The 12,122-nt window shown below is 37.9% G+C and overlaps 1 protein-coding gene across 1 annotated transcript in view; it reads left to right on the top strand.

Annotated features, from left to right (window-relative positions):
* WDR63 (WD repeat domain 63) overlaps nt 1-12,122 on the top strand; it is a 50,133-nt gene that overhangs the window by 16,739 nt on the left and 21,272 nt on the right. The window contains exons 10-15 of the mRNA XM_004679529.2: nt 460-549; nt 1,976-2,062; nt 3,439-3,567; nt 6,246-6,319; nt 8,870-9,014; nt 10,353-10,440. Of these exons, the coding sequence (XP_004679586.2) occupies nt 460-549; nt 1,976-2,062; nt 3,439-3,567; nt 6,246-6,319; nt 8,870-9,014; nt 10,353-10,440 (613 nt within the window). The remainder of the gene's footprint in view (nt 1-459; nt 550-1,975; nt 2,063-3,438; nt 3,568-6,245; nt 6,320-8,869; nt 9,015-10,352; nt 10,441-12,122) is intronic.

Consider the following 12,122-nt stretch of genomic DNA (forward strand, 5'->3'; position numbering starts at 1 on the left):
TGTATTATTTTAAAATTTGAACAATTACCACTGGTAAGACCTTCATTTTCCCTCATGAACAAATTTTAATTCTAGGAGCCAGGCTAGGTATACAGCAGGGAACAAAATGGACAAACATCTTGTCCTCACGAATTGCCTCCACACTCTTCTGAAACATTGATTTCTTAGATTCTTTGCTCTTAAAGTAAATTATAACATGCCCTAGCAAAGATCCATGGAGTCTAGGGAGGGGACACCTGAGTTCCCTGAGAACATACCTGCTCTCATACATGTCCAAGGTTCATAATAAAATTCAGCAAAAGCAGCTTTCACTCCAGAGGTAGAATCCAGGAATTGTACTCTGTGTGCATATAAGAATATAGCATTAACATTAGACTTTGAATGGTTTTAATACTGCTTCCTGGCCATGATCTTAATAGGTTTTCTAACTCTCTCTTGTATTTGTGGGCCTTTTTAAAGTTAATGCTGGAAAGCCCAGATGACATCTTCTGCTTCAAATTCTGTCCAAGCAACCCTAATATCATTGCTGGAGGCTGCATAAATGGCCAGGTACTTTGGATTTTTTCTTCAGCTATTTATTAATTTAGATAACATTCTGCAACCCATTTGATTAGTAGGGTTTTTCCTTTTAGCTTAAGGCTTGAACTCAGCAGAAGGAAGGCATACAAATTGTGTGTCAGTCAACATGCTAGGAATTGGGGTTTAAAGATATATCAGACATGGTGTTAGGGCTCCAGTTGTACACTGGGTAACTCAGTTGTGCTAACTGGAATGTAAGTGGATCAAATCTATTTGTATTGCTGGAATAGGACCACACATTGTACAAGATTTCACAGAAGAACAAAACCACAAATATTAATCTCTTCTGAAATTTTTCTGAGGATAGTAAGTAAAGGATAGTGTAGAATTTAAACAGAAATTCACTGGAAAGCATATATATGTATACATATGTACATATATACACATACCTTATTTATCTATATATGTATTTGAACAATGTATATGTACATTGTTTGCTTTTAACTACTTTCCCTTTTAAGTTATCTAATTTATGTAAAATATGAATTTTATCTTTCATTTACCTGCTTTTCTAATAGAGCAAAACAAAACCAGAAAACTGTTTTATAATCAAAGTTTAAATTCATTGTGACTCACTGAGTTTGGATATTACCATTATATGTATATAACCTCTAATCTTTTTTTCATGTGGTTGAGAAAACTCTTCATGATTGAAATTTAAGGGCCTGCAGCATCCAGCCCACTTAATCTAGAACCAAAACAACCAGAAAAACAATTTTTTTCCCTCTGTTTTGTTCGATAGTAACCAGTAGTCATAATGATAACCCAGAGCTCATTCTCCAGGTCTGGCAAATTCTGAAGGGCTTTATCTATTACTCAGTACAAAAGTAATATAGCTTTGTTTTAGAAAAGCAAAGGAGGAAAATAAAACTACTCTCTATTCTATAAGATTAATATTTCAGTGTACTGAAAATTGGGCACTTATATTTAATTGTGAAGATCAGGCTGTTCCCCTGGGTCTGAGGCAGCTGTTTCCACAATCACAGCACATCCCATCAAACAGGAAGAATTCTACCCAAAGCACATTACATGTTTATCTTAGATTTTTAAAAAAGACCTGCCTTCATTAGCACAAGCACAAAAATGGAAGCACTGAAAACAATTTTATAGAGAAGAAATCATTCTTTTCTATCTTAGCTTTGACTATTGCTGACTTAGTTAAGATGTAGGATAAATTTAGTACTCTGGGATGTGACTGCTATACCAGAGTATACACTGAGAAGTATAAAAAAATCTTGAAGACTCAGTCGACTGTAGACGCCACATATATGTTACTGAACGTTGGCATTATCTGATGAAAAATAATCAATTAATTAATTAATCAATTTTTTAAGAAAAACAATCCAAATAGCTCTTTCCTAAAAATATATCCTAATGGCATTTACTTCCATTTTAGATCATCTTATGGGACATAACTGCACATGCTGAGCGCATAGAAAACATCAAGGCCGGAGGAAGTAGAAGTAAAAAGGCTACCCTCAAGGTTAGCTTTGTTTGTTTTTTGTTTATGTATTTATGCATACAGAACTGGGCATACAGGCCAGTTTATTTATGCATACAGGCCAGAGGTGCAGGTGGTGAGAGGATTCACCAGCGACAGAGTGGGGAGCAGAACAGGCAGAGCCACAAAGTACACTGCTGAGGGGAAGCAGTGGGCGGGCCATGTGGGTCACCCCCTGGCCAGGAGTGAACTCATGTTGAGGTGGCTGAGGCTAGTTTGGTAGTGCTGGCTTCAACCTGTTGCGCCCCCAGGGCCTGCCGTCAAGGTTAGTTTTGTGCAACTTTTCACATAATAGTTTCCATTCAGATATTATTCAAAAGTGCACGACTGCTTTACAAAGCTAGAGGCTCAATAGGGGAAGAAAAGTCCTATTTCCTAAGCCCATCCCTCTGCTTTTGGGGGGCATTCTGAATCACTTCTCCGTAGGCCCTTGATTGAAAACACCACAAAACAAGTGGCGCTGTCTTTTCCAAGCACGAGTTTTTTTTTATTGATACTGTTGTTAAAGAAAAGTACCAGGCCCTCCCTGGTGGCGCAGCGGGTTAAAGCACTTCACTAAGAAGCTTAAGCCACTTCCACAGAGTTCTGATCCTGCCTGCCACGGAGGAGATCCACATAGCACAGTAGACCTCTCCTGACCCGCCCGCTGCTCCCCTCAGCAATGTACTTCGATGATCTGCCTGTTCTGCTCCCCACTCTGTCCCTGGTGAATCCTCTCACCCTCCGCATCTCTGGTCTGGCCTGTACCCCAGTTTTGTATGAATAAATAAATCTTAAAAAAAAGAAAAGAAAAGTACCAAATGAGTTGCCTAAAGTGACCTGTGAGTTGGGACCTCTGTCTTCAACTCAAGCCAGCGTTGCTTGTCTCATGAGTAAAATGAAAAGCTGACAATCCTTTCAGATAAAATATGCTGATTTTATGAAGTCGTGGCGTGTGCTGAGGGGACTTAGCTCCCACCTCAGTCAGTCCTTACCCACTATATTATAGATCTCCACCATCTCCAGTTCTTCACCAGAGCTTCCACAGTTCTCCTAACAAGAAACAAAGGATGTGGCCACGTGTGGCAGCAAAGCAATAATCCTTCAAAAATGGGATCTCACTGATTGGCTATAGGGATGTAGGTCAATAATTCTTACTAAATCTAAAGATACAAATCTTAGGGTACACTGAAGGGAAAAGTGGACAATCTTATTACCTAACTACATCATATTGAAACACTATGTTTTTTTTCTGAGAGCTGATGCTTCTCACTAATTTAAATTGGAATGAGGAAAGTGTGAGCTCATTTATCAACTTTCTAAAATTAGCAGGTAACTTTTAAAAATATTTTTAATGTTACATTTAAACATTTTTCCAGCCTATGTTTCTCCTTGAACCAGACAGTAATAAAGAAGTAGCATATATCAGACACTGTGCAGTCTCCTCAATAGAGAACGGACATAAGAAAGCCATTACAGACATACACTGGCTGCCTGACAACTTTGAGGTGAGTTTTAGTGGCTTCGGCGTTTTCTCCTGCTAAACTGTAAATTTTCAGAATGTTTCACTCAAAGAGAATGCTTCAAGCCAACTATTCACTTACATTTAAATTGTGAAGTAGCCGGGAACCTAGGCATCAAACCTTATGTCACTATTGTCAGACCCATGTCTGACTGGCAGGGGATGGGGGCGGGGGGGAGGGAGAGGGGGAAGGCGAAATAAGGCCAATATTTTAGCTTCAGTGGTTTATTGATATACTACAATAATGGCAAAGATGAAGGTTTCATAAGTAAAAATGGAGTGCAAATGTTATACACCTGTAGGCTTTGTGGATTTAAATCTACAATTTCATCTATTGGAGCTCTGAAGCTCTGTGGCACAGTGATCTGCATTTTGTCGAGATAGAACAGCGTGTGTCCTGAGCCTGGTGGGCAAAAACAGGGACCATAAGTGAGCAGAGCAGTTTGACTTTATAGTTCTGCATTTGACTGGTGAAGTCTGGTATTTGTGAATTTGGGAATTGGCAAACTCTCTACATGTTTCACTCAGGGCATTAAAGGCTTACTATGTACTTGAAGAATTAACAGGTAAGATGATCAAAGGTTGTGAGGTTATTAAAATAAAAAGTTATCAGAATATTAGAGTTATGAAGATTAACTAAACCTACTAAGTAGTCAAATGGATTATACAAAGCAACAATATTTTCAAATATTCTAACAGAACAAAATCTATAGCCCAGCTATAGTCTCTGTTTTCTATAAATATTTAACATATTGTAATGGAAGTTACAATCCAAGAGAAGGAAATACATTTCAGCTCATTCCATATACACAAATTTATGCAGATGATTATAAATTTAAACAGAAATAACAAATCTCAGGAAAAATACAATAAATTAAAATAGAATATCATATTTCTGAAATGGAGTTCATTTTCTAAGCTAATGTTGAAAAAACATATATATACAAATTTCTAAATAAAAAAGTGCAAATAAAATGAAAGTAAACATTGCCTCACATGTAGTAAATACAAATTTTTCCAGTTAATAAGCAAAAGACAATTATTCTGAAACACAACTAGTAGATAAACATGAAGATAATTTACCTTTTCGAATATCGAAGAAGTACCAATAATATAACAATAGTGATTATTATGTTCCTACTTATTTAAATGAAAATTTCAAATCATACCCTATGTTAAAAAGAGTGAAAGGATAAAATCAGTAAACCTTGCTATTCCAACAAAAATCTATGCAGTTAGCCAGTATCATTCTTATCACCCAAATGTTCAAACTTTTGGCCAGTAAATCAACTTTTGGGACTTCATACTAAGAAACAACTTCATTTGTGCCCTAAGATTAAATTACACCTATACCTATACCTTAATAAATCATGTCAAAGTGTATCCATGAAATATGACAAGAGATTTCTAAGGTAAAATAATATATTGCATTTTAAAACCTTTCATTTCCCAAACTTCTGTATTAAGCTTCTAAAAATCATCAAAACACAAGGCCCTCCCTGGTAGCGCAGCGGGTTAAAGCACTGCACTAAGAAGCTTAAGCCACTTCCTCATGAGTTCGATCCCCACCTGCCCCAGAGGTGACCACATGCGAGGCAGACCTCTCCTGACCCACCTGCTGCTCCCCTCAGCAGTATACTTTGATCATCTGCCTGTTCTGCTCCCCACTCTGTCTCTGGTGAATCCTCTCACCCTCCATATCTCTGGCCTGTACCCCAGTTCTGTATGAATAAACAAATAAGTCTTTTTTAAAAAAAATCATCAAAACACAAAGCCCAAGAGCAAGCACATGGGGTGGGGTGGGGGGGGGGGGGGGAGTGCTGGTCAAACCCCAGGAGAAGCTGCAGCTTCTGTCTGAACATGAGCCGGTGCAGACTACAGCCCTGCCTCAGATTTCCAGGGTCCCTGCATCCTGTGATGCCTGCAAGGCACCTTCTGTTGCTCCCTCTGTCACTCTTCTGTTTTACCAGTTCAAGGTGGGTAGGGAGTTGGGGAAAGTCACATGTCCCCCACTGATCCCAGAGTGGAACCTTCACAACTTGCCACAAAGTCTTTCACCTCATTTCCCAAGAAGCCTGTGTTTTGGACCTTGGATTACTCTAAGGAGTCATTAGCCCTCCTGCGAATCCTCCCTGGGCTACAAGAGCTGGGCCTAATTACTGAAGGCATTCAGGCTCCACAGCATTTACTGCACACTGTTGGGATCTAATTTAATTAACACTCAATCACGTTTTTATTGATGCTAACTGCTTAAACACCTCATAAATCTCCTTTATTCAGGCCTGCAATCACCGGTGACAAACAGAAAGAACCTGCATTCCTAATAATGGATAATGAAAAGAAAATATATTAATATATGTTTAATATCATAAATATGTGCTGAAAATTATTGGGATGACTTATAAGTACATAAGTAAATGTTCAAATCAATTGAAAAAGCTTAGGATAGAAATTTACATGCTAATCTATATAAAAGTGTTTCTGGAAAAGAATAGATGAATGAATCTCTTTCTAAACCTGTTTATCAAATTTCTTTGACAGTGTTATGCTCTTTTAATAAAATTTAAAGCAAGGAAAATATTAAAAATGTAAAAAAAAACATAATTAAGAAGTCATTACTGTTCTAGGTACACCGAGCTTACTTCTTGTGTTTTTAAAAAATAGATAAACAGATTGGGTTCTGTCTTTGAGAATCGAAGTGGAATATGCTGCCAGCTTGCCACGTGTTCAGCTGATTGGTAGGTCTTATTTTAAACAACACCTACTGTTTTCACACATTGTGTTATATTTCCTTAGACGCTTCCTCTGTTCCTTAAATAATCTTTATTGTAGTAACTGGGGAGTACCTCGAGGGAGACCCCCTCCCCTACGGGAGCTCTTTCCCCTTTCTCACGAATAAATTTCTGACCTCTCTCTCACACATGCACACACCGACTTTATTGTAGTATAAACTTGATACAATCTTTGCCATCTTACAAGATGGTGGCTAAGAAGCTGAGAAGGCAGCTACTGAGACCTGCACCTGAGCTGGTTGACGCTGGCCGTGAGCCTTAGAAGGCCTCAGATGGCCAAGGCCAACCCTGTAAGAAGACGAAGCCCCACGTCAGTGGAAACCCTATCCTCGTCAGCGGAACCAGCAGACGCTTCCAGCCTGCTGTGTGTTCCAGAAAGATTATGTACAGTATTGAGTGGCTAAATGCGGGATTGCAAAGAAGATTATGCTACGTCACAGAACCATTTAGTAGTGACAAGAGCAGCGGTACACCAATGGTTAAACTTGACAAAATGACTAGACATTGTCTTTTCAAGATGCACTTGAACAGCTATTGAGCTTTGTTGAACCCCTCCAGCCAGCACTCGGGGGGAAAATGGAGCCCAACAGGTATCATTCTGGGCACCATTCAGACCATCCTCCCTGGGCGCCAGGGAGGCAGGAGGGTGGTTTTCCAGAAGCAGCTGAGCAGTGGTTTGTTACTTGTGATTGGACCTCTGCCCCTCGATAGAGTTCCTTGTACAGGACACACCAGCTATAATAGGTCATCACCACCTTCACCAAAACTGATAATTAGCGATGTGAAAATCCCAAAGCAATTTACTGAGCTTGCTTCATGCCGCAGCAGCTGGGGAAGGCCCTGCGCCAGGAAAGCGAGATCCTCCTCACAGAGGAGACACACGTGATTACGGAGCAGCGGTGGGAGCCCAGCTTCTGTCAGAAATCAAGGCTGTTGGTCAGCTGGTCTCACAAGTGAATTTATTCTCACAAACTGCGCTGGTCTCACAAGTGAATTTATTCTCACAAACTGGTGTTCTAAATTTCTTATGAAGAATATAATTAAATCATGAAAATAACCCTAATATAACTCAAGGAGAGCATTTATAAATAGTTGCTGGTTTTAAAAAAAAGTCTCTTTATAGATAGAAATATTGGAAAAAGAATTAACGAGATTTCATACTTGGTAATGTTTTTATAACATTGTCCATAGTTATTCTGCTTATTTATAGTCTTTTTTTTGGTAAATTTGCACTATATATTGTTTACATTCAATTTTAGCTCAGCTACAAAGCTATGACACAATTGGGAAGCTTTTTTAAAAATGGAGATTTAATATTCTTATTGCATATTAAAATGTTTTTAAAAGCAATGTGGTAACTACATTGAATAATCTTCATTTAAGTAAAATTATACCTCCCTATTTATACAACCAAAAATCATAATGAAGTAAGCAATTTGAAGAGTAATAGTAGGTATCCAGCATCCTCATTCTGGCAAAACATTACCATCCAAACAGCTTTGACTCAATAGAAACAGAAAGGCATGGCTAATCCTATGGACATGTATTGCATAAGTTTCTGTGATTGCAAGCAACAGCAGTAAGTTGACCTTGGTTAACTTAAGGAGACAAAATAAATCTATTAGAAAAACATTATTGGATATTTATGCCTCTATTCTCCTAGGTACACTAGGTACACTACTTTGATGTTGACACCAACCCTGAAAAACACAGATAGAGGAAAACAGGTGCTAAAGGCAAGCATGTTATTGATCTATAACTCAGTATACACACACACACACACACACACACACACACATTTGCTATGTGTGTGTATTATATATATACACATATAACAATATTCTATACCATATAACTTGTAAGTAATGACATTGCTGAGTCAAAGGTGTTGCTGACCCAGGCCTGAGAAAGAGCCTTCATTTTAGAGATTAGTAATTTATCTATTATTAGATACATCAATGTATTATCTCTTATTAGATGTATAAGGTAAAGTTTTTGAAGTATTTAAGTACATTTAAATAAAATATTAATTTAAATAAAATATGACACAATTGGGAAGCTTTTTTAAAAATGGAGATGTAATATTCTTATTGCACATTTATTAAAATGTTTTTATAAGCAATGTGGTAACTACAGCTTGACTGTTGTAATTCTTATACAACTCTGTGAATATATTTTAAATCATTGAATTTTACAATTTAAATCATTGAATTTTGTGGCATACGTTGCCTCAATGAAACTTTAACATTAAAGGATGGTCTATCTCCAAACTCAATTCTCTTAAGTGATAGCATTAGTCTCAAAACTAGCAAGGTCATCAAATAGCTCTTTATCCTGTGAATTCTCTAAAATAGAAAATAAAATTTCATAAAAATTTAGCTTTGGAGATACTAGAATATAATATAGTTGCCATTGTTAATGTGGCAAGAATGGTAGTGTGAAGTTAAACCTCTTACTTGTACTTAATTTTCAAAAATGTTAAACTTTTTTTAAAAGCACAATATGTTTTTGGGATATCAGAGCACAAAAAGTCTCAACCCCCCAAACAACAGAGAAGAAGAAAGAAGAAGTTATTGAGATTCCTTTTGATGTACCCTCTACTTTTTTGCATCTAGATCTCTCCTGGAAACCTCTCAATAAGGTAAGAAACATGGAGTTTGTCCATCCTGTTTGCTTGCATACACTATATAATTTATGGACATAAGCATAGATACAAACACATATGTTAAAGGTTGTTTTAAAATTTAGATTAATACAGAACTTCACAATTCATGTATTCATTCAACCTATAAATGTGTTGAGAGTTACTGTGATGCTTGCTGGCTTATATCAAACCAGAAATCACAATTATTGTGACTTTGAAGTTATTATTTTTCCCTGCAGAAGCAAGTCAACACACACACATAACTTGTACTATGAATATGCAATTGTGTACCAGTTGCTTATTAATTACAAGATCTCAGGTTGGGGGGGTACCTAATTTTAGGTCCTCTATTGCAACCAAAATTTTGCACATTTTTGCATGTGAATATAGGGAAGAGCATTGTAACACCTATGAACAAACAAAACTGAAAAATAATTAGATGAGAAATTATTTGTACTTATTGATGCATGGCAGAGCTTAAAGAAAAGCACATTTAATTTAAGAAGATAAGGCTATGAATGGGATGGGTGTGAAAATCTGAGTGAACTTCTAATGTTGATGACTCTTTAGAATGTATCTAATTCTAATTCCAAACTCAGTACTTTACTTTGATTGGTAACTATACCTAAGGTTATCTTATTGTGTTGCTTCTAATGGAAGAAAGAGCACAGGGGAGTGATAATATTCCTGAGATAGCTGGGGCTAGAGATTATACATTAGAATGAGAGAATTAGAAATCATTGGGGTAAGATGTATTGATAGGTGAGTAGGTTAAAAAACAAAACTCCCTTGGGATTAACTGTAAGTAATGAGGACAAATATCCTGATGGAGAAAAGTGGGGTGAGAGCCCTGAGGGAGAAATGTCAAGTGTGACCATATCCCCTCTGGGGAAAACCCATGCCACTTCTGGAATTTAGGGGCACTTGGGTCCCCAGGAGGCCAAGGGTATACCAGGGAGATGCAAGTTCCCTGTTTAATGTTCTGGAGCTTTGTTTAGCTGAAATAGTTAAGGAATAGGGGACAGAACCATTATTTTATATGAAAACTAACAAGAATGTATTATGGAATAGAATATAAAACATTTTCAAAATTAAACAGCACATGAGACTTTGGGATTTGAAAACAAGGGCCCAGGAAAGATGTCTCCAGCAGCACAGTTTTAGAAACTGTGGTTTTATGCTTCTATGGGGAAAAGCACTAGAAATCTACCTAAGGACTAGGAAGTGAGACATGGCAATCTGGGGGTAGGAGCAGAATGGAAAAGCAAGAAGAAATCATGCATGGATAAATTAAGGCTCTGTGGAAATAATCTCTCTTATGTATTCTTCCAAAAGATAAAACTGTCTAAAGGTGAAACCAGTTTAGACCACTGCCCAACCAAGATAAGCTTGGGAGGAGACCATTACTTGTACAAAACACAAGGTAATGACTTTGGATTATTAACAAAGGTATTTACTAGTTTCCTTTATAGCATCTGTATGTTTATCCTATCATTCCTGCTTTTACTATCTGTTAATGCTATTTTAGGCTTTATGTTTTATCTGGTATAAGTTAGCAAGCTATTTGAGGGAACTCTCAAATTTTGGACCTTCTGCAGAGACAGGGCCGACTAGTCACTTACTCTGGTTAGGCTTGGCCGTTTTGACTAAAATACACTATCACACTTCTTGACTACATTTTGTCTGATGGCCCTAGACTGGTTTTTTAAATCACAAGTCCACCCTATTTCACATCCCATGGCTTGAGATGCAGACTCAGTTTCTGTGTCTTGTACTCTGCTGCCATCTAGTGGTCATAGGTGACTCACCCTTTGCCTGCCATGTTACATCCATAAACGTACTCTCCTAAATTTAGTCACTTTAAGAATTCCTATATTTATTCTAATGAATTTTTTGCCCTAAATGTTTTTTCAACTACCTTCAGAGCTGTTCTGTAATCATCTAAGCAATATAGCATAGTGGTCAAAGGTGTGGATTCTGGAGTTGATGGCCTGAGTTCAAATCCTACTCACAATTTATTTGAGCAGGTTGAAGAACTTTATGTTTCTATGCCTTACTTCTTTTTATGCCATTTAAAAGAGAGATAAATAATAAATATGTGTTTATCTTATGGACTCCTATGAAGATAAAATGAATTAGTGTAAAACTCTTAAAAAAAAAAACTGTTAACAGCACATCATCAACTCATAATAAATGTTAGCCACCAGTTGTGAGAGGTTCAGCAAGTGACTTGGAGACTCTGAGTTTTAATTTACTCATCCTCAGAGGAGGGTGAATGCTGACCTCCCTCAGGAGTTACTGTGGGGACTGAATGAAATGTTCATGTAGGCTTCCTTGTTTAAAGCCTGACATGTTGTGAGATATTCAGTAAACACAGCTGCTATTATTACTTTTCCTGGTAGTGGAAAAACCCATGACCTGCGAGGATGATGTTACGTCTGAATAAAAACAGTTGCTGATAGTATTTTGTCTGGTCATGTCTTCCTCTACTCTACAGCCTTAAATGCAGTTGACTAAGCCTCTTTTCTTGGCTCGCCTACCTTCCTTGGCTTTTGTGATTTTCTACTTCTTCATTTTCCTCCTGTTTTCTTTCCTGGATCCATTTCACCTTGCTGAACTCTCAACGTGAATTTGCCTCAGACTTCAGTGGTGTGTTTTCCTAGTCATGTATGTCATATACATCACACACACTCCCTTTCTTAGCACAATCTACTCTCTTATCTGTTGAGATTGCGCCATCTCTCATTGCCTCTTTTCCTTTTCTAAAGATTTATTTATTTATGCACCCAAAGAACTGGGGTACAGGCCAGAGGTGCAGTTTTGGAGTGAGAGGGTTCACCATAGAGTCGGGGAACAGAACAGGCAGACTGACTAAAATACACTGTTGAGGGGAGCAGCAGGCAAGACAGGAGAGGTCTGCCACGCCATGTGAGTCAGCTCCCCAGCTGGGGATTGAACTGGTGCGGCAGTGGCCTTGGATATCTTTACGGTGCTGTGCTTTAATCTGTTGCACCACCAGGGAGGGCACCTCTCATTGCTTCTTAATGTCTCCTGGGTTGGAACCCAACCTACTCTGCCAATGTCCTATGAATAAAACAGACCTAA

Source organism: Condylura cristata, unplaced genomic scaffold (assembly GCF_000260355.1).
Source record: "Condylura cristata isolate star-nosed mole 26May11 unplaced genomic scaffold, ConCri1.0 scaffold00008, whole genome shotgun sequence".
Classification (NCBI taxonomy): domain Eukaryota; kingdom Metazoa; phylum Chordata; class Mammalia; order Eulipotyphla; family Talpidae; genus Condylura; species Condylura cristata.